Source organism: Cololabis saira, chromosome 15 (genome assembly GCF_033807715.1).
Source record: "Cololabis saira isolate AMF1-May2022 chromosome 15, fColSai1.1, whole genome shotgun sequence".
Classification (NCBI taxonomy): domain Eukaryota; kingdom Metazoa; phylum Chordata; class Actinopteri; order Beloniformes; family Belonidae; genus Cololabis; species Cololabis saira.
Window position 1 is genome coordinate 81,259 of NC_084601.1, and position 23,245 is coordinate 104,503.

The window sequence follows — 23,245 nt, forward strand, 5'->3', positions numbered from 1 at the left end:
CCCTCGGCCACCGCCGGGGGGGGGGGGGGGGGCCTCGCAGGCGGTGGGTTGCCTCCCTCCTACTTCTCCCCTCTGTGGGGTTGCCGGTGGCCTGGGTTCCGGGCTCTTCCGTGTCGGCCTCTGGTCTCGCGGGTGGCGGGGTTGCTCCCCCCCTTCCCCCACTATAGATACACTTCAGGTGGAGCTTTGTTTGGTTTATTACACACACACACACACACACACACACACACACACACACACACACACACACACACACACACACACACACACACACACACACACACACACACACACACACACACACACACACAGTCACTTAGTCACATGCATATACACACACACACACACACACACGCATGATCATATACATACACACACACACACATAGACATACACACTGGCTTGTTCACCTGCATGCTGGCTCTCTAGTTTTTGGGTTTAGGTAGCGGTAGCGATAGCTTAGCTCAGACTGCGATCAGATCTCAAGATTTAGGTCGATTGCTGTTATTGTTTTGGTTGGCTCCGTGCCGGTTTCGTGCTTTGTTTGTGTTTTTTTTTTTTGTTGCAGATTTCCAGTGCTTGACGTGTGTCTCCGTGTGTTCCTGCTTCCTGGATTGGCAGTGGATGTCGTCACCCCCCCCCCCAAAAAAACAAAAAAAAAACAAAAAAAACACTGGGTTTGTATGTGTATATTTATGTATGTGTACGCATTTGTGTGCGTATATATATGTATATATTAAATATAGTAATAATGCACATATATACACTTTTGGTTTCTACCGTCATGGTATCAATCAATAATATGTGTGCAGACAAGGTGTAAAAAAAAAAAAAAAAAAAAAAAGAACGTGAGTTAATAAACCAAGTTATTGTTATCAACACGGCCTCATCCTTCAAGCACGAACATGACAATAGCTATCTGTTTTTGGTTATTTTCATATAAAAGTACGTTTTTCAATGTTTAGAATTATTCACAAGTATGCAGTGTCATAACTACATCTCTGACGTTCATAAAAAACCAAACTGTTTGAAAATCTGTTATGAATTGAGCAAGTTAAGGTTGTTTAAGCAGTACAGGCACCATTAAACACAATGTTATGAGTGAGCGGGCTCTCCTGTGGCAAGATGGCCGCCGTGTGACGACGTCGCTCTGCATTGGCAGCAGCGCGGACGAGTCATCTAGCCTTTATATATGTCTATGAACAGTACAGATAGTACGTACGACGTGGTGACGTCACGCACCCGGAAGAGCCTTGCAGCTGTTTTGTTGTCACCACCAACAGCTCGCCTGTCAAAGAAACAAAACAAGACAAATCATTATTTCAACAGAGAGCATCGAGCTTTTTATAGCAGCCGTTTCTTTATTCGTTGTCATAGTAGTCCCCGCTACCATGAACGTGACGCTCGCGGTGAAGCAGTACATCTCCAAAATGATCGAGAGCAGCGGCCCCGGGATGAAGGTTCTGCTCATGGATAAAGAGACGGTGAGACCTGGAACCATCGCTGGGGCTGGGACTGGTTCTAGCAGCAACTACAGGACTGGTTCTAGCAGCAACTACAGGACTGGTTCAGCTGGGGCTGGTTCTAGCAGCAACTACAGGGCTGGTTCTAGCAGCAACTACAGGACTGGTTCTAGCAGCAACTACAGGACTGGTTCTAGCAGCAACTACAGGACTGGTTCTAGCAGCAACTACAGGACTGGTTCTAGCAGCAACTACAGGACTGGTTCAGCTGGGGCTGGTTCTAGCAGCAACTACAGGACTGGTTCTAGCAGCAACTACAGGACTGGTTCAGCTGGGGCTGGTTCTAGCAGCAACTACAGGACTGGTTCTAGCAGCAACTACAGGACTGGTTCTAGCAGCAACTACAGGACTGGTTCTAGCAGCAACTACAGGACTGGCTCAGAAAATTACAATATTGTGATTTTCTGTAATGCAATTACAAAAACAAAAATGTCATACATTCTGGATTCATTACAAATCAACTGAAATATTGCAAACCTTTTATTATTTTAATATTGCTGATCATGGCTTACAGCTTAAGAAAACTCAAATATCCTATCTCAAAAAATTAGTATATTCTGGGAATCTTAATCTTAAACTGTAAGCCATAATCAGCTATATTAAAATAATAAAAGGCTTGCAATATTTCAGTTGATTTGTAATGAATCCAGAATGTATGACATTTTTGTTTTTTTTAATTGGATTACAGAAAATAAAGAACTTTATCACAATATTCTAATTTTCTGAGACAGTCCTGTACTTGTGGCACACCTTATTAACATATACAGTATACTACTTTATCCGGATCTCTACCAATACTACATCTAGTGCTATAACTGTGGCACAGTTGCTTTAAATCCTACACTGTAGACTTGTAGTCAAGACCAAGTCAAGACTAGTTCAGCTCAAGACCGAGATCAAAAAGAAACCTAGTTATTTCATCATCTTGCCTGAGTTGTAGAACATCTTCAGCTGCTTAGTTTCCATATGAGCTTGTATTCAACTGCAGCACAATAACACAGAGAAGTGGATGATGATGTTGAACTCACTATAAATGTTTCCATCCATCAGCTGAGATCAGATATGTGTGGCGACTGCACTACCGCTATTTCTACACTATTGGAGGATTGACTCCAGTGCTCCAGACACGACTACTAACTAGTCCCAAAGTAATTTAACAAAACAACAAGCCTCCAACACCCCCCTCCACCTCAGAAAAGTCTAATGAATATTAAATGTTACTGATTCAAATTGTACTTAATTTGGAGATAAAACGTGAATTTTAAATATTAAAGATACACACAATCATCGACTTGAACTTGGATTATTTATAATTATAGTAGCCAAATTACACTGTATATCAGAATCATTGAAATGGACCTGATGCTTAATTAATCACAACGATATGCAAATATAGTTTGCATATTTGCGTATTTGCATACCATTTTCAACAGTCACAGTTATGGCAGTACTGGTACTACAAGGAAGTTACAGTTGTAGCTTTTTGTGTTACTGTAGTAGTTAAAGAACTGTTGTTTTTATAACATAACTTTACATCTACGTTGGATTCTTCTTATGTTTGCAACATAACACTAAACATACATTTAATGTTTGCAGACTAGTATAGTGAGTGTGGTGTACACTCAGTCTGAGATCCTTCAGAAGGAGGTCTACCTGTTCGAACGGATTGACTCTCAGAACAGAGACAGCATGAAACACCTGAAAGCCATCTGCTTCCTTCGTCCCACTAAGGTACAACATCTGCCATTCGTCTTTCAGTCTGTCTGTGTGACATTTATGAAAGAAATGTTAACAACAATTGATTGTGTGATTCTTGCAGGAGAACGTAGAGCATCTAATCCAGGAGCTAAGGAGACCAAAATACAGCGTCTACTTCATCTGTAAGTCAAATCACTATTTAATTGTTATCAACAGTGGGGGAAGCCAATATGCACTGCAAAGTTTGGATTGGAGTTTGTTGTCCTTCATTTCTTAGCTCAGGCTCAGTCATATATCATCACAATAATATGAAATGTGTGTGTTCAAGCCTATGGTGACTTTTCCTCCGAAAGTATCAACGGGACACTTAATTTAAGCTGCAGCTAAGCAACTTAAGACATTTCTTTATAAACCTGCCGCACAGTTTTGTATTTAAATCTTCTGTTGTCAGAGGGATATTCAATGGAGTTGTACAATTTAATGCAATGTTTTATGTCAGTGAAATTAAGCCACCCAGAGCAACTATTTTGTATAAACATAAAATAGACGTACTGTGACCTTTTTTTCAATGGCAAAGACTATTTCACGAGGACTTAATGGAATCCATTAAGACATCATGACTTGCTTTGGTTAAAATATCACACAGATTCAGCACAACAGTTCCCCTTTTAACTATGCTTTTACAGCTCTATTCATAGAAGACTTAGGCGGTGGAGCCAACCACATGACTCAACTCCAACCCCTCGTCCATCGGTGTAACTTTTTTTTGTTTTGATGCTTACTTGAGAGCTACAGCAATGCAGCATGATGGGAAGTTTGGTGTGGACGCTGGAAAATTCTAGTCTGATCTGGGTCTGTGATGTCATAGTATCCAGCAGATCTGAAGACAGGTCAATTCAATTCAATTCAATTTTATTTGTATAGCGTCTAATACAACAAAAGTTGTCTCCAGACGCTTTCCAGAGACCCAGAACATGAACATAAACCCCCGAGCAATTATTACATAAACAATGGCAGGTAAAAACTCCCCTAGTGGGAGAAAAGCCTTAAGCCAAACAGTGGCAAGAAAAACTCCCCTTTCGGAGGGAAGAAACCTTGAGCAGGACCAGGCTCATAAGGGGGAACCCTCCTGCCGAGGGCCAGACTGGGGGAGTCGGGGACGTTAGCAGCACACAGCAGACATCCACGCAGGCAGGTGGAAGCAGCAGCGGGATGACCAGATGGCGGGGGAACGGCAGGCCAGCACGCAGCTCCCAAAATTGGATTCTGAATTTTACAGGTAGCCAATGGAGCGACGCTAACACTGGAGAGACGTGGTCTCTCCTGCTGATTCCTGTCAGAACTCGTGCTGCTGCATTCTGGATCAGCTGGAGCCTATTCAGCAAATTACTTGGACATCCTGCTAATAACACATTACAGTAATCCAGTCTAGAAGATACAAATGCATGAACTAGTTTTTCTGCATCACTCTGCGAGAGGATTTTCCTAATTTTTGCAATATTACGGAGATGGAAAAATGCTATTTTACAAACCTGATTGACATATGGTTTAAACGACAAATCCTGATCGAAAACAACACCAAGGTTTCTCACAGTTGCACTGGAAGCCATCGCAACACCATCTAATCCCTTCCTAAGATGCTCTGGACCAAGAATGATAAACTCTGTTTTATCTGAATTTAGAAGGAAGAAATTTCCGGACATCCAGACCTTGATGTCCCTAAGACATGCCTGAAGTTTAACTAACGGTTCTGTTTCATCCGGCTTCATAGACAAATAGAGCTGCGTATTATCAGCATAACAATGAAAGTGTATGCCGTGATTCTGGATTATACTTCCCAATGGCTGCATGTACAAACTGAACAAGATTGGCCCTAGCACTGAACCCTGTGGAACACCATAACAGACCCTTGACTGTTCTGAAGAAACTTCATGTACATGAACAAACTGGAACCTGTCAGATAGATATGATTTAAACCAACGTAGAGCTGTCCCTTTAATCCCAACAACATGCTCTAACCTGTGCAGTAAAATGCTGATCTACAGTGACAAAAGCAGCACTGAGGTCCAGTACAACCAGTATGAACACTAATCCCTTATCTGAGGCCCAGTAGAACCAGTATGAACACTAATCCCTTATCTGAGGCCCAGTAGAACCTGTATGGACACTAATCCCTTATCTGAGGTCCAGTAGAACCAGTATGGACACTAATCCCTTATCTGAGGTCCAGTAGAACCAGTATGGACACTAATCCCTTATCTGAGGTCCAGTAGAACCAATATGGACACTAATCCCTTATCTGAGGTCCAGTAGAACCAGTATGGACACTAATCCCTTATCTGAGGTCCAGTAGAACCAGTATGGACACTAATCCCTTATCTGAGGTCCAGTAGAACCAGTATGGACACTAATCCCTTATCTGAGGTCCAGTAGAACCAGTATGGACACTAATCCCTTATCTGAGGTCCAGTAGAACCAGTATGGACACTAATCCCTGAGGCCATAAGGAGGTCATTCGTGACTCGAACCAGTGCTGTCTCTGTGCTATGATGCATTCTGAACCCTGACTGAAAGACTTCAAACAGATCATTTCTATACAAATAGTCACATAACTGGTTTGAAACTGCCTTTTCCAGAATTTTAGATACAAATGGAAGGTTGGAAATTGGCCTATAATTAGCTAAGATGTCTGGGTCAAGACAATGTTTTTTAAGTAAAGGTTTAATTACTGCAACCTTGAAAACCTGTGGTACATATCCTAAGTTTAGGGATAGGTTGATTTGGTCCATTGTTGTGCCAGTAAGAGGAAAAACATTTTTGAATAGTCGAGTCGGGATGGGGTCTGACATACATGTGGTAGACTTAGCTCTATTAACGAGTGAAGTCAGCTCAGGGATGTCTATAGGATCAAAACAGTCTAGAGTCAAGTCAGAGCCTAGGGAAGTCGCCAAAGCTGAAGAAACGCCCACAACCGGCTGGTTGATTTCTTCCCTAATTCTCGTGATTTTACTGTTAAAGAAGCTCATAAAGTCTTCACTACTGAGAGCTGCAGGAATGCACGGCTCCACAGAGTTGTGACTCTTTGTCAGCCTGGCTACAGTGCTGAACAGAAAACGTGGGTTACTTTTGTTATCCTCTATCAACGATGAATAATAAGCTGTTCTGGCTTTGCGAATGGCTTTTTTATATACTATTAGAATATCTTTCCATTCACGATAGGAGTCTACAGACTTGCAAGAGTACCACTTCCTTTCCATTTTACGCACGTTTTGTTTCAACATGCAGATATCTGAATTATACCAGGGGGTTAAGCTAGAAAACCCTCCTTTTCGAAGGAGCAACTTCATCTAAAGCTGAATGCAACAAATCAGCAGTGTTACTAGCAAGGAGATCATCATCTGCAGAGGTAGAACCCAGGTCACTGGCCTCGACTACTTCACTATTTTCCACTGTCGTAAGATGAGCAATGGCCTCCCTAAATTTAGCAATAGCTTCATCAGACAAACATCTGCTAAAATAATACCTCATATTATGCACTATGCACTATGAACATCAACAATATTAAATTCAAACGTTATTAAATAATGGTCGGATAAAAGGGAGTTTACAGGTGACACCAACAGATCATCAGTTTCAACACTGTAGGTGAGAACGAGATCCAGGGTATGATTAAAACAGTGCGTCGGTTTATCCACTTTTTGTGAGAGACCCATTGATTCTAGAAGAGAATTGAAAGCTAATTTAAGATTATCGCTTTCAACAGTAGTAAGCAGTAAGTCAGACCTGTTCCCGGTGCGTGTTGGCTTTCAACATCCATATGAATATTAAAATCACCCACTATGATGAATTTATCTGTACTGATCAATAATCCAGAAAGGAAATCTGAAAATTCAGACAGAAACTCTAGATAAGCACTAGCAGGGGGCCGGTACACTACCACTAACACAACTGGCTTCTCTGATTTCCTGCTCGGAAATTTCAGACTAAGCGTGAGGCTTTCAAATGTATTATAATTGGACTTCAATTTTTGTTTGGAGACTGGAGTTATAAATTGCTGCGACTCCTCCGCCTCGGCCCGTATTTCTAGGAATGTGATGATTAAAATAGCCGGGCGGAGTCGATTCATTCAAACTAACATACTCTTCCTCCTGTAACCATGTTTCTGTTAAGCAGAAAATATCACTCCTACTCTCTGTAATTATATAATTTACTAACAGAGACTTGGAGCTTAACGATCGTATATTTAGTAGTCCACATTTAATTTTTCGGTCTCTTATTGGTACCGAATGCGCATTGGTTTTAATTTTTACAAGGTTATTTTGGTTAACGCCTCTATAACGCCGCACCTGGTGAACTTTTGGAGGGCGGGGAACTGCAACCACTTCTATTTTACTAGGCACCTGGTTAGAGTCGCCAATTACATAATGCAATCCTACAGTTTTATTGGCAGGCGTTGGTCCTGGAGATCAGCAGAGAAGTGTTTAAGACTGCAGCTCTGCACTGCCACTGAATTATTAATGTCCAGACCCAGGCTGCTCCAAACAAGTTGACAGGGCTATGTTTTATCCAAGTTTTTGAGTCAGCTTCAAGCATCCAAATAAAATGTCTCAATTGCAGAAAAAGTTCTCTTTTTTTCATTTTTTGAGTGTCCCCTTTTGATGTACTTTTCCCTTGAGGATTACCGTACTGAAGTTATCATGTGAATTGTGTGTGTGTGTTTCAGACTTTAGTAATGTGATCAGTAAGAGTGAGATTAAAGCTCTGGCTGAAGCTGATGAACAGGAGGTGGTGGCTGAAGTCCAGGTGGGTCCCGTCAGAGTGGTATCCGGTTAGTTTGGAGTCCAAATGAATACCTCAGACTCTTTGCCTTGTACTTCCTAAAAAGCTATTTAGGGGTAAACTGCTGACATGCTGGGGGAGGCCACTGCCGTGGGGGAAGGTTGTTGTAATGTTTGGGGCTGTGATTAGTCTTATAGATTAACAAGTGTATGGTATGTAGAAAGTGCCAAAATAACATTCACATAAATGTCTCGATGCAGGTTTTCCTAGCAGAACAATTCATTGTAACATGATGACATGATGATCAGTGTTTACTTGTATTACCTGTCAGTCAGTATAATGTTATGGCTGATTGATGGGGAGTAGTCTGTAAGGTTTAGTTGTGGTTCTGGATATGAGCAGCATTTTGTTCCTTGGCAGGTCAGATGGGAGCATAGCTGAATTTTTAACAGAATAATACTTGGAAACACCTGCCAGCCTTGAATTAAAATGAATGAGGAGAGATTAACAGAATTCTTTTTCAGTTTATATTTAAAAGGTTTTTGTGAAGAAGGTAATTTAAACACTTTCCAATCTGCATGGATGTATTTCTTAGTTCTTTATCTTGCTTTTTGCTGCAAGAGTTATAAGAAACATGAATATCAGGCAAGTTGTTCTCAAGACATTTAAAAATGAGATTGTTTGTTTGTTTGGACTTTCTTTCTTCTTTATGGAATTTGGGAAAAACAAAAAGCTAGAGTAGAAAAATGCTTAACATTTTAAAATGCAGCTTATGTGCATGTATTCCTGCAGGAGTTTTATGGAGACTTCATTGCTGTGAATCCTCATCTGTACTCCCTGAACCTACACGGGGTCTCCAGGGTAAGAGAAGTGGTTTCTAATGACTCACCTCTTCTGCTGAAGAGGATTATTTTTATTCACTACGTGTATGTCCTCCATGTGTGTGTCAGGGTCGGAGTTGGGAACCCTCCATGTTGTCTCGATGCACTCAGGGTTTGACGTCTGTCCTGCTGGCTTTGAAGAAATGTCCAATGATCCGCTACCAGCTGTCCTCAGACATGTCCAAACGCCTGGCTGAAAGTGTCAAGGTTTCTACGACGGCAGACATAATCTCACACTTTACTCAACTGCAATATTCAGACAATTGAATTTGGCTTTGCCATGATCTCTTGGTCTATAACAGTTCGGATGGAAAATCCAATTTCTATTGAATTTTATCCTCACTCCTTTTATTTCATGTCTACCAGTTTTAAAAAAAAAAAGAAAGGACAGCTTAAGTTTTAAAAATGTGAAAAAATAATCAATTAGCAAAACAATTTCAGGTATTTTTCTCTTTTGATCGCGGACATATTGTGGCAGCTGCAGTGTGAGATGGTGAAGCTAAAATGCATCACTAATAATGGCCGGGTTTCCCAGATCCAACCTCTCTTAAGGATTTAAGAGAGGTTCAAAGAAGGTTTGAACTAAGAGAGAACCCTAAGATACGGGTGTTTCCCAGATGACTTCTTAACACCGTCCTTTAGTTTCGCTCTTTCAGAAGCTCTTTGGAGCAGCTGTCCGGTTCTGAAACCAAATGAATCGATGCCAGGCAAATCGATCACCGATCACTATCAGCGCATTTTCACACGCAGCACTGCTGCCTAACGCACTAATTCACTGCTGCCTGTGCGTTATAATAAAAAATTAAGATGATAAATATAATTCAATGACCCTTTTTCATCCAAACGGTGCGTTACTCCGTTATTTCTGGCTACAGTGAGGCTTTTTTTCCCCACACGCAGAAACCGGGAGGAAACGGGGTGGGCGTTTGTGTGTGTTCAAAAACATGAGCCAAGAGAAGGCGAGTTTCGCAAATTGCAACGTGGAATTACAGCAATCCCTGGTTTTTCGCAGGGGTTATGTTCCAAAAAGAACCCGTGATAAGTGAAATTCTTTTTACAATTATCGAGGGCTTCAGATTGCAGAGATCATCCCCGCCACGCACGTATTCCTGCTCTTCTGATGCTGCTGCATCCCGCAGGTGGGTTTTTTCAAGAGAAGAAAATAGTTATGGGTCGTTGTCTTCGCTCTTTTTTCTTCTGGGCAAAAAGATTCTTTAATATAAACCGACACCATTGATTATATTTGAGACTGTAATGAACGATTCATCAAAGGATCCCGTTGATCAGCTGCTGCTTCCCTGTCATCACATAGATGCGCTCGGGCTCGGGCAGGAGGATCGGTGTCCCGGCTGCCTGACAGCGCGGTCCGACAGCACGTCCAGGGGACTGAAGTGCTGACGCACGAATGCGTTCATAAAAACAGTTCTGCTTCGCGCACGGTGACGCGGTTGATTTGCAGCGAGAACATGCTGTATAGCAGCCAAATCATCAAATAAATGATATTCATGATGATCGTTTTATTTGTGCGTAATGCATAAAGCATATACAGGAACACACTTGTTATTCCTTATTTTTCTTTTTTTTCCCCCCTTTGCTGTCACCAATAAATGCTAAACAATATAAATCTAAAGTATAAAATAGATCAAAATTTGTGTGGGGTGCATTGTTTTAATATCTCATTGCTTGGTGTGATATTGATTTGCCTGACGCGGCTGGATCTGTGAGTCTTTGTTCACTAAGATGGTTGGAAAGACTGGGTCAGCAGCATCTTTCATTTCCTTCTTAATGAAAGAGATACTTAAGCTAAGAGCGACTCTGGGAAACGCGATTTTCTTTCACAGGCTCCTTAAGAAGGTTTGAAAGAAGTCTTTCGCTGTTAAGAACTACTTAACTGATCTGGGAAACCCGGCCAATGACGGTTAATGTGTAAAACAGCACCTTTGTTCATAAATCCTTTTTTCAGCCCCAAAAGTTGAACTACATTGAGTTACTTTTACTTGACTAAGCTATTAAATGCAATATAATGTGATGGAGTATCTTTTACTTTTCAGTTTCACTACTTAAGTAAAAAATTTCATCTGTTTTCAGCAAATCATCACTAAAGAGTACGAGCTGTTTGACTTCAGGAAGACCGAAGTTCCTCCTCTGCTGCTGATCCTGGATCGTAGCGATGACGCCATCACACCGCTCCTCAACCAGGTGATCCATCACCGCGTGGCACTTGGTCACATCTTCATGTTGCTTTACAGGAAAGCAGCTAAGCATTTATTTTTCAATGTCTGAAAGTCTGAAATATTTGTTGAATTCAATATTTTTACACAAGTTTTTGTTTTAAATGCTAATATAATTATTTTTACATCTAAATTATACTGCAAGTATAAGCTTTTTAGTAATTCTATTTTAATTATTGTTTGGTTTATAGTTAAAAAATTAGTACTTCATACCCGTAAACACAAATACCATAAGTTTCTTCCGTCTCACAGTCAGAATATAAAGATATAACATGATCTGAAGCTGTTTGCAGGCACAGGTGTGTTTCTGAAATGCTCCTCTGTTGCAGTGGACGTACCAGGCCATGGTCCATGAGCTTCTGGGTCTAAACAACAACAGGATTGACCTGTCCAGAGTCCCGGGGATCAGTAAGGACCTGAAGGAGGTGGTGCTGTCTGCGGAGAATGATGAGTTCTACGCCAATGTGAGTCTTCATAAACCGGAACGGACAGGATTTCACCCACATACGCTTTACATACTTACACTGGATGTACCTCACTTAATATTGTCCATCTAATGGAAATAAAAGAAGTGTATCTCAGCTCAAATACAGGTGAAGAAATCTCGTTTTGTTTTTATCTCTATATTAGAACCTTTACCTTAACTTTGGTGAGATTGGCACCAACATAAAGAACCTAATGGAGGATTTCCAGAAGAAGAAACCTAAAGGGCAGCAGAAGCTGGAATCCATCTCAGATATGAAGGTCGGGGTCTTTAGTGTTCAGGGGGACCTGATTTTCTGAGTCATCCAGTCTAGTGGAAACGTTTGTCATGTCTGGTCCCTGCAGGCGTTTGTAGATAACTACCCTCAGTTTAAGAAGATGTCGGGGACCGTGTCCAAACACGTGACAGTGGTGGGGGAACTGTCCAGGCTGGTGTCAGAGCGGCAGCTGATGGAGGTGTCTGAGGCGGAGCAGGAGCTGGCCTGCCAGAACGACCATTCCAACGCTCAGCAGGTAAGAATTTCACAGCTCAACTCTCTTCTGCTGATTTAAATAAAGACTATTACTGTAATAGACTTCATTCTTCTACGGAAATATTAGTTTGGAGGAAACTTCACAAACGCTACACAAGCAATACACAAGTGTTAACAAGCTTTAAAGGAGCTGCAGTGAGCCCACGTGTTTTCTCTCAGAGCGTTCGACGCATGCTGCAGAACCCACGTGTGGCAGAGGTGGACGCCGTGCGTCTCATCATGCTCTACGCTTTGAGATACGAACGCCACAGCAGCAGCATCCTCACAGCTCTGATGGATGAGCTGAGCCGGAGGGGAGTGTCTGAACGACACCGCAAGGTATCCACGCACCCTCGTCTCATTTCTTACTTAGTTTCAACTTCATATTTCACAGAAACATTTTCCTTGGCTGTAACCCCGTGCCAGTTCGTCAGATGCAGGCTGTGATTGACAATATGTAGTTACTGGGTTTTGCCTCTGGAAGGCAGCAAAGTCCACGAGCCACCTGCAAGTACTCCTGTGTATTTTCTCTCAGATGGTTCAGTCTGTCGTGGAATACGGCGGGAAAAGAGTCAGAGGAAGTGACCTCATTACGCCGACAGACGCTGTCGCCATCACCAAAAACTTCTTCAAAGGACTGAAGGTAAAAACACTCACAGCTGCTATTAAAATGCCCTAAAATGCATTGAATTAAATGTTGTGAAGCTGCAGTAACTTGATTTAGATATTTTCTTGACTTCCTATTGACCTCGCTTGTAAATATTCCTCACTAAGCGATGCTCACATATTTATCTGAAATCAATTCATGTTAAACTGCACATTCTTACATTAAAAATTAAGAAATTCACAAAACTTTGGACGTTCAATGGGGTCAGTATTTTTATCTTCAAATTGTATATCGACAACGACGAATGATTCAGTCATGTTAAAAAAAAATAAAAAATCATCTTCAGGTTTAAGGATAAACATGTCAAGTAAAACTTATTTGGTCCTTGTCTTGAAAATAGGTAAAAACAACTTCAGATTATAAAATAGCTCTTCACATGAGACACTGTATCAGTATTTGATTAATAAAAGAAATCTCCATTCTTAGTGCTTCCACAAGATTTAAGTTAGGAAAAAGTCAAGTGATGCCAATAAGATGTGACCAACTTCATAGAAGCACATGTGTTGGTATATTGCTGATCTGGAACATCTTGGTTCGTTAAGTCAATGCAAAAACAGTACAAACATCAGTAGTCGTCTCAGACTGCCAAGAGGGAGAGGCTCTTCCTAATGAAGAGAACATGGCAGCATGGCTCAGGTTTGCATAATTACATCGGTACAAACCACACGACTACTGGATAAAAAACGAGACCAAATTGGAGAAATGTGGCCAACGTCCGGAGGGCCATCATCACAGAAAACCCAACGCATTATGCCAAGAGTGGAGCAGGCGAAGGGGGGGGGGGGGGTGGGGGGGGGGGGTTTGGGATCTTTCTTCCTTGTTTTTGCTGTTCATGAACAAATGCTCGTGGACCTAGATTGACTAAAATGAGTGTTATAAACATTAGAAGACAATAATTATCCTACAGTAATGTTAGAAAACTGATAATAGTGTGTTTTGTTTTGTTTTGTTTTTTTTTAAGTTTAGATTAATTGATGATTCCAAATGACCCTTAGGCGTGAATGTGAGCGTGCACTGTTGTGTCTGTAGATGTGGCCCTGCCATAGACTGGTGACCTGTCCAGGTGAACCTGCCTCTCTCCTGTAATGAGCTGGTAGACTCGAGCAGACCCCGTCACCCTGCAGAGGATAAAACGGGTGTAGGAAATAGATAGATGGATGTTTCAAGTCGGGTTTTAACTGTTAACATATGGTTGTATTTAGTCTCTTGGACATTGATTCTCTGTTTTGGCTTAGTTTTTGTTAAACATACTATAACACTGTGTAATATATTCAAATCAGTTTTCCACCTTCATTGTGTAGCACCAGTTTACAACAAAAGTCATCTCATGTCCAATCAAAGACTGTCCAACAACGTTATCAGTTATGTTTCACTTCAGTTCATTTCATTGTAATTCATTTAATCCAGTTAATTCCAATAGAGCCCAGATTCCAGATGTCAATTCGTGACAAATCAGGTTGTATCAAATCTTCACTTCATTCTTGGCAAAAAGAGGTGACAGTGGGGAGGAATAAAACTAGTTAGACTTGAAAACCTCCAGCAGAACCTGGATCAGGGAAGCATCTGCGTTGATCGTGGGTATGTTGTTGCTGTGCCTCTGACTTTGTATTTACCTCATTTAAGACTAAATTGTCATCCTGTCTTATTAATGATATCCTAAAAATTGTAAGATGATTTACCTTTGTCCACATGACTGTACACCAGATACCAGTTGTTTATCTGCTGATTCTGTAACAGCCAACAAATGAGAAAAAAATGTGAAGAAGAGAGCATACCAACGCTGTTGATTAACATGTGTATCAATCTGTGTTTGTGTTTGTTTTGATGTGTGTGACAGGGTGTGGAGAACGTGTACACTCAGCATCAGCCTCTGCTACACGACACGCTGGACCAGCTGATTAAAGGTCGCCTCAAAGATAGTCAGTTCCCCTACCTGGGGGCCAGTAGCCTCAGGGACAGGTACGTCTCACCTGGGAGACCAGTTAACACACACCTGAAACCAGATAACACACACCTGAAACCAGTTAACACATACCTGAAACCAGTTAAAACACACCTGAAAGCAGTTAAAACACACCTGAAAGGCACTTACCAACACCCTGTAGAGACACAGAGAAACAGCCAGCAGAAGGATGACACATGTCTGAGACCCTCCTGAGACAGAAAGCATAACTGTTTCAGTCACATGCACTTGAGTTACTTTCATTACTGGCCTGTTGCAGTTAAAGGTCCCATATAATGTCATTTTGATCACTGTTCGTATTGATCTAGCAACACAAGTTATTTCACTCTAGTCTAAACTAAAAATAAAACTTTTGGTCTGGTCATCTCTGCGTGTTCAGGTGACTGGCCTGCCCCCCCGTCGTTCCTCCTAACCCCCCTACTGCTAGTTAACTTCCTGAACCAATTACACACATTACTGCCAGTTATGAGACGTGAAGACGGAGACAATTGGAGGAAGTTTCTTTTGGAACAGCATCTGTGAAAGGCAGAGCTGACCTCACATAGACACGGATGAATGGGCTGAGTTGAGCGCAGTTTGGAGTTTAGAGGACAAATTATGCAGATGCAATTAATGCTTATATGAAAAGGCAGTTTTTTAAAAAGAAAAAAAAAGAAAATGATCTCAGATGTTCATGGTATGCTTATGGATCTCTTAAAATCTCAGACAGCCTGTAAACTGAGGATGTTACAGTTTAAAGGAGCATGAGGCTCCTTTTAAGAAATGAGACTCTCTAGCGCCACCCTTCGCCACGATGGCCGTCGGGGGTACTGCAGCCAACAGCGAAGCCGGCACGGGAGAACGGGGAGAACGCGCATGCAGCGTCATGTGACGTCACATCCGCAGGATAGCGCACGAAATTCCGGCCCGGAATTGCAGCACATTTTTCAGCACACAGCCTGTTCAAGGCAACGGAGAGATACGCTAGAGGGCTCATTCTTTTTGGTTTGGAACGCTTCATCTGACATTATTACTAGAAATCTTAAAACGTATATGAATTATTTTCATAAATCCTGCCTCAATCCTGCCTCATGCTCCTTTTTAAGTCAATTTTCAGTCATTACACAAACGAGAGACGGCTTACATGCAGTAAAGAAAACTGTTAACATGCACCTGACACTCATTTACACCTGAGTCGCATTAACATGCCTCAGAGAGAGTCAACACATCCCTCAGAAGAAGACGAGGCATGTTGAGAGAGGTTTATCATCATATCTGAGCTATGTCCATAAGAAATGGGTAAGATGCAGGTAGCACACACCTGAAAAATGTAATATACACTTGAGAGAGACAAGAGACTCACCTTATAGGTGAAAGACGGGACCTGTTGAAGAAAGATTTTAGATGGATAATGAGAAACAGACACCTGAGTGAGTTAATCAACATCTCAGAGTGTGTTACAACAGGTTTTCAGGACAGGTGATGATTACTAAACACTCCTCAGATGGATAGCATATGCATCTGAGATGTAGTTTTCATTTGAGAGACTGGTAAACTGGCCTGAAATGATAAATACTGGATATCTGAGGGACAGGTAACACCCACAGAGACTTGTCCAAAAAGTCACACAATGAATATGTTTGTTTTAGGCCTCAGGACATTATAGTGTTCATAATTGGCGGAGCCACATATGAAGAAGCGCTGACTGTTTACAACCTGAACCGGAATACACCTGGAGTCCGTATTGTCTTGGGAGGAAGCAGCATCCACAACACTAAGAGGTACCTGGTGGGAATTATTCCATTTATTTACTGCACCACTGTTCATTTCATTTTTCAGGGATTCCAGGAAAATGGAAAGATGTCCCACAACTGATCCTTGTGGTACCCCAGCATCAGTTTGGTTAAGTTAAAACACAGAATTGATCATAGAAAGAAAGAATACATATAGTATAGAGTATTTAGGCTACCCAATGTAATACAGAACAGAACAAGACAAAACAACAAAGGATTAAGATTAATTAATAAAGTGCAGATTATTTCCTCAACTATATATAGTTAATAAAATATCTAGAAATTGAGAGTAAATCTCAGTGAACACTAGTTCCTTATGTTAGAATCTTAGCAGTGGTTGAAACCTCGAGTTGTTCCGATATGGATACCAGTATTTGAAATACTCGCAGACACTGCCAGAAATAAGGGTGTTGGTATTGGTTAGTAATTACATTTATGCAAATCATGTATTTCTCTGTGTACTTAAACGTCTGGAGCTGTGGTACAGTGTCTAAGGTCGGAGATGCAAGTCTGACCGCTCTTTATAAAATAGTTTAAAAAAAAGTTTGCTTTCTTAATTAGAAAAATCTAAATCAAAAACAACTCTGGTGTGGTAGCAGTACTCAATAACGGCGGATACTTAAAGACCAGGTATCTGAATCAGCATCGGAAATACAGAAATTGGTTTTGAAACATCTCTAATGAAGCCTACAACCATTTTCACTGCAGTTTGACCTTTGCCCCTCTGTGTCTGTCCATCAGTTTTTTGGAGGAAGTGATGTCGGCCACAGGCCACAGCAGCGGCAGCGACAGGGCAGCGGGAGGCGGTCGCTATAGCAACAGACGCTGAACAGAACCACTTGCTCTTCATTTACTACTTCACCTTTCGTCAGATTTACGGCATCATTCCCTCCATACGTCCGTGCGTGTGTGATTAAAGGAGCAGTCCAACATCCTCAGACAAAGACGTGTTTCTGTGTCCAAGCAGGACATGATTAGAAAATCAGCAACACCTCGGGAAAAAAATGACCTGCTTTAGTCCCTTTCTGGACCCTTTTATTTGATCTTGTTGAAAACCTTCATGATGCATTATATATCATATTAGTATGATAACCCCTTTGTATAAAACATCACGTATTAAGGTTCATAAATCAAAAAGGGAAATAAAAGCCACAGAAGTGAAAGGTCACTTGTTCTCATTTTAATATATATACATCCCAGTTAATCTGGCATTGCCTTGAGTATCGCAGCTGCGAGGAATTGTGGGCTAGAACTGCACCCTTTCCTTTCAAAAAGTGTTTCCAAAGCTAAAGGAAGTTTAAAACTCCTTTCCTCAGCTCCTTGGAGAATTCGACCGGCTCACGTCTTGGCCTCTCCTCAGATGCTCGGAGACCTGGCTAGTAATCTTCTGAAAAAAAATAAGACACCTGCTTGCTTAAGCATGCAGATATTTGTTTTCAGGATATATATCAATACAAAGAGATCTTCAAAAACCAACAATATCAAATAGTGGAAAAACAGTGGAAAAAAAAAATCTCAAATCCCGGTGGCATCTGTTCCACTATTTTCATGCACTTTCTAACATCCTGCCTCTCAAACAAGCTTTCATAGGTTTCTGGAACCTGCTGTATTTGCTTTCAGTTGTAATTTTGATTTTTGATTTTGAACAGTTAATTCTGGAGCAGATTAAACATATTCATCATTCAAATGCTCCTTACACAATGACACTGTTGATTTTGTATCTGCACATTTTCTGAGTGAAATGTCCCTTTTAATTGTCTGTGTGACTGAATGTGCATAAGAGAAGGTTGTGATTGTACCAGTGAAAGTTGTAAATAACTATTGTGTTATTCATAAAATCTGTACACAAAGTTTCCTTCTTTTTTTCTTCCTTTTTTTGTTTGTTGTTTGGATAGAAGGAAATGGATGTTGACGTGGGGAAAGCAAAAACTGTTTGTTTCAAACAGAAGATGAACTTAAAGGGTGCATAAGGAGCAAATATAGATGAATAGATTCTTTATTCTCTTTGCACATTTCCACACAACAAAATACTCTTGATAAAAGTCCTTTTTCACAGCAGCAAATGGATACTATTGGCTGTAGCAACAATTGAATAAAATAACCGGCACAAAATGAATTTACCTACCAAACTGCGATGACTAAAATGGATAAGGTAGTGCAGTTTAAATAAATGGAAGGACCAGAAATAAGACATGACAAGGAATGTCTTTAAGCTATGAGAGCATTTCATTATAGATCAGAGGTGGACGTCTGTGAACATTGTCTGCATGCTACAGAGGAGCATGTCCAGTGTTAGATTTTACTATTTGATTTAGAAATGCTGCTCTTGTTCTCCTGGCCGTGGCACTTTTTTTTCTTGTATTGGAAAAAGCATCTGAGAAGACTGTCTCAAGCTTTTTTTTTTTCTTTTCTGTTTTTGTGAAGACAGCTGCTTTGGTTGAACAGAACATCAGAGGTTCCTGATATTGACCCAAAATGCTTGAAAAAACAACCACCCATAAAACTGAGCAAATTGACAGCGACAGTGATTTTGTGTGATTGGATCCCTTTGAAGTGTGAATTAACCTTGTTTTATTACAAGCGCTACAGTTTTTGACAAAAAAAATGAATCAGACAGAAATAAAATGTTTGTAATTGAGGTTAACCATTCAGTGGGCCTGCTGGTCGACATAAAAACACTTCCTAACTGCTCTCTGGCCAAGCACAGGCCAGTCGGGACGCTCTCAAAATAAGAGGCCAATGCACCGAGTGTCAGTGAAGATTTATCAGGAGACCATAGTTTGTGTGGACTGTCAGAATATTTGTCTTTAGCATGTCCACACTCACCGAAATGATATCAAAGGTGCAATCATTCTCCATTACTTACAGTATTTTCCTCTGTTAATAAGCAACTTAACTTATCTTTGAAAGTATGCTCCTAAAATGAAAATGTGTTAAAATATATAATTTAACCTGAAGTCAAAATACTTAAAGTGGCGGAAAAAAGAGAAGCAGCCCAACGATCTTAGGAATCAGTGTGTCAATGACAGAATGCTGGCGTTTCATACATTTCAAAGAAACTTAAAGAGCGGAAAAATACATCAAATTAGTCCAATCAGCCACAAAATGCCACAAAACTGATAATACATAAATGTAGAATGGCAGCACAGACATGAATTAGGCTGTTAATGTTTCAAATTGTGCCAGCAAGATGCAAAAATACAGTAAAGATGAAAATAACATTAAAAAAACAAGTATAAAGACAAGAAAAGCCACACAAAGGACAGAGACACAACACGAAAACAACCACAAGAGACAGAAAACAGCCTTTATTTTTTCTGAACCTTTTCTGAAAAGAATCAAAGCCACTCCTCTTTCTTTTATGATGATGGATGTACACTAGTAAAAACTCACATTTGAGGAACTGGAAGTAATACATTTTTTTTCATGATCAGAACCAAATACAGTAAAATGATGAGTGATTAAAGCAGCAGGAATGTATGGATCTGCTGTGTCCAGATCTCAGGGGTCAACACACGCTCTAGCAGTGTGAATAGATGTCCATTTATCTTATGTAAAAAAGCAAACTCTTTGAACTGGTTTTGGTCAACACGCAGTTTCCAGACCAGCCTTTGTAAGAGACGACTCTCTGAACTCAACTCACTTATCCCTCCTTTGAGTTCCCCCGAAGGTCCTGCTGATCCAGAATGGAGGTTCTACTCCGAGCAGTTTTGTTTGGTCTGATGCTGCTGAGCTCCAGCGTTGCATTTGCAGCTGAAGAATGTAACATCCCACCAGAGGTGCAACGACAGGACCTGCACACGGTGGGAATCGATATATTCATGTCAGTGGTGTTATTAAATCTCTCAGCAATCATTCAGCATTTTTACTCCTTGAGGTCTACAAGAAAAACTGTTAAACAGAGACAGACATGATGCTGCCATGCTGTTTGTGGTTACTACCCGTCTCTGTGGTCATGTTTAAACTTGTTCCTGCATACAACCCATGTTTGTTCTCACAGTTGTCAGAGACGCGCTGGGTTTTGGTTGAAGCGTTTTCAGACAATCTAGCCTGGAATTACTGAATTATGCCAACAGCTCCATAGTGGAGATGCAGTGCAAAGGTGACAATCAGACTTTCAAGTTAATTGAGAGAAACATAGTGGAAATTTGTCACACAGCAGCAGTTCAGCACCTCTTTTTCATTGAGACATATGAAACCTTTGCTGCAGGTTTGATTTCCATATCCTGTCATGTTACTGTGCATCTTGTTCAGAAGCAGTTTTGTCTTTTCCAGAGCTGGAAAATGTCTTGTCTTGCGTGTCAATGGATCAATTTCTGATCCTGAGACGTCCAACCACTCCCTTCATGTGCACAGTGATGGTGAGTCCCAAATAAGTCCAGAATGTATCTGATACATAGCCATCATGTCTAAAAATGTCATGAAGAGAGAACAGGTCATCACCAAAAATTCCTTCTGAAACTAAGACAAAACAGAAATCCCAGAAAAATGTGTGATTTTTGTGATAATTCAGATTTTCATCCCATGCATTTGATGTTATAGTTTTATGCATCGGGGCCTTCGGTGACAAACTGAGAGGTCTCCAGTGAAAAAAAAAAAGAGCCCTAGTCCAAAGAGGAAGCACAGAAATGTACCAGCTTCAGTTTCAAGTTTGTTTTTGAATCTGGCTTGTTAATATCTTCTAATATCTAGATAAACAAGAAAGGCAGATTGGGTCTCAATGTCTAAAACATGCAGGGTTACATCAATTTGGTCACCTAAAACACCTTTAACTAGCCTACGATAAAAAACACAAGGGTGATTAAAAAAAAGGTAATGAATTTATAGTTAATTATTTATAGATGTATAATTTATTTTTATAAATGTATTAATGTATTATTAATTTAAAATTAGTGAATTTAATTTGAATTAGTTAATTAATTATTAATACATTCTGAAACACAAAAGATGATAACATTACTCCCCATAAATATTAATTATACATTTCATTCTAAAATGACAAAGTACTAAAGAGGCAAAGTAGAATATTAGATGCAGTTAAAATACAATCAAATACATCACTTGCCACATTACGTCAATTATGCATGTGTACTTGGCCGACTCCAAGCTGCTCCCACTCAGCATTGCTCATATGTTTCCTGCCTGCCGCCTTGATTATTTCCATAAAAGTCATCAGGCACCGGATAGAAATACAGATCATATTTGATCAGATACATGTACCAGCTGCACATTCAGAAAATTCACCTCTATCCAGGTAAATGCTGGATAAATGCCCTCGGCACCTGCTCCTGTCTGCCTCTGGCTATGCTTGATCAATATGATGTCACAGTTTATTTCCAAATTAGACGCACACAATGTTAAAATATTGAACTTCAGGGCAGAAATAAACATATTTACAGTCTGATGCAAAAGATAATTTTGGTTGTGTTCTTGTCGGCTTGTCAAGCAACATGGCTGCACCCTGTACGAAGAAAAAGAGGTGTTGAAACCCCTTTTAGGAGCCATAATATGTAATCATTTATGTGATGGAAGGCCCTTTGGATAAAGTGGGGAAATGCTTCTTTATTTCACTTAGAAGCCACATCACAGTTAGTAGCAATCGGTTGGAGTCAAGCAGTCTATGGAGCAGGACAGTTCTTTGACTGCTGTGGCCAGTAGAGCATGTAACTAGAATGATTTTCTTTTTTTTAATTATTTTTTGGATTAAATCTTTGAAATTAAGTTACTGCTTCTGAAGATTCATTCATTGTGTCAAGCTTATTGCCTTCATACAGAGTGTTAACCGTGGTAGTGAGGTGGCTTGAACATGGTTGCTTCTCTTCAGAAACCAACGGGTCATGTGACACGATGCTTCGTCCATTGTTTTACAAAGACTATGGACACGCCTGCTCCTCTCTTGGGGCCAACTCCCGGCTACACAGGTTACCCTTTCAAGTTTGGTAAAGGATTGTTTAGCCAGGAAAAAGGAGGGCAGCTTGAAGCAACATAACTAGAAGTTAGAGAATTTTAGAGAAAGAAAGACAGGAAGGAAGATCTTCTACCTGATAAGCCACAATTACAAGAGATAGGTCGTGAAATGTGGAAGTTCAGGAAGTTCAGGAAGTAGCCCGGTGTTTCTGCTGCTTTGCCAAAAAATGCTACCTAATGGTTTTCTACCTTTACAGAGCTACAATTTTACTGTATTTTACTCCCTAAACCACTTCCTTTTCTCTTGCCAGGCCGTCATTGTAAATAAGAATGTTCTTAATGACCTGCCTGGTTAATTAAAGGCTAATGACTGAATGAATATCAAATAAAGCGATAGAATTGTTTAGTTTTTTTCTCTTTATCGTATAATTTTCACAAAGTGTAATGCATTCATGTCATGGGTAGTGTATTTTGAAGGATCAAATACTCAACATCCCATATCATATATTTTACATCGTGCAAGAAATGATGCAAACTTTGAAAATCGAAAATCGCATGCGCAGAACCACAAAGTAGCATTTCTCAGCAGGTAGCAGAAATTGGCAGAACACCGGCACGCAAAGGGTTGTTTTCATGCCAAAGGAGAAAGAGTCTTGGGACCTTAATCATTTTTTGGGATTATTTTTCTGTATTTTTCTATAACTTGATTCAGTATAGTTACTATACAGGTGTACCAGGTTTTGGAGGCACTATTATACACAGTGCCTGACCCACCTGGTCTACTCGATGGCCATGTCTGGCCCATGTATCTGAAACACAAGAACATCAT

General features: G+C 40.5%; 1 protein-coding gene across 1 annotated transcript; it reads left to right on the plus strand.

The window, feature by feature from the left end:
• The first annotated feature begins 1,243 nt into the window (after nucleotides 1–1,243).
• vps45 (vacuolar protein sorting 45 homolog) lies at nucleotides 1,244–18,359 on the plus strand. The gene is made up of 15 exons (XM_061741965.1): nucleotides 1,244–1,484; nucleotides 3,120–3,254; nucleotides 3,343–3,403; nucleotides 7,945–8,024; nucleotides 8,793–8,861; nucleotides 8,951–9,088; nucleotides 10,970–11,080; nucleotides 11,442–11,576; nucleotides 11,743–11,856; nucleotides 11,941–12,108; nucleotides 12,288–12,446; nucleotides 12,643–12,750; nucleotides 14,612–14,733; nucleotides 16,366–16,497; nucleotides 17,251–18,359. The coding sequence occupies exons 1-15, from the start codon at nucleotides 1,392–1,394 to the stop codon at nucleotides 17,336–17,338; spliced, it is 1,713 nt and encodes a 570-aa protein (XP_061597949.1). The 5' UTR covers nucleotides 1,244–1,391; the 3' UTR covers nucleotides 17,339–18,359.
• Nucleotides 18,360–23,245: the final 4,886 nt, after the last annotated feature.

Excerpts from the sequence above, each read along its gene's own strand:
- vps45 (XM_061741965.1), top strand. The coding sequence starts at position 1,392 with ATGAACGTGACGCTCGCGGTGAAGCAGTACATCTCCAAAATGATCGAG. Across the intron at positions 8,025-8,792 it reads AGGTGGTGGCTGAAGTCCAG|GAGTTTTATGGAGACTTCAT; the intron begins GTGGGTCCCGTC and ends GTATTCCTGCAG. Across the intron at positions 16,498-17,250 it reads AGCATCCACAACACTAAGAG|TTTTTTGGAGGAAGTGATGT; the intron begins GTACCTGGTGGG and ends TCTGTCCATCAG.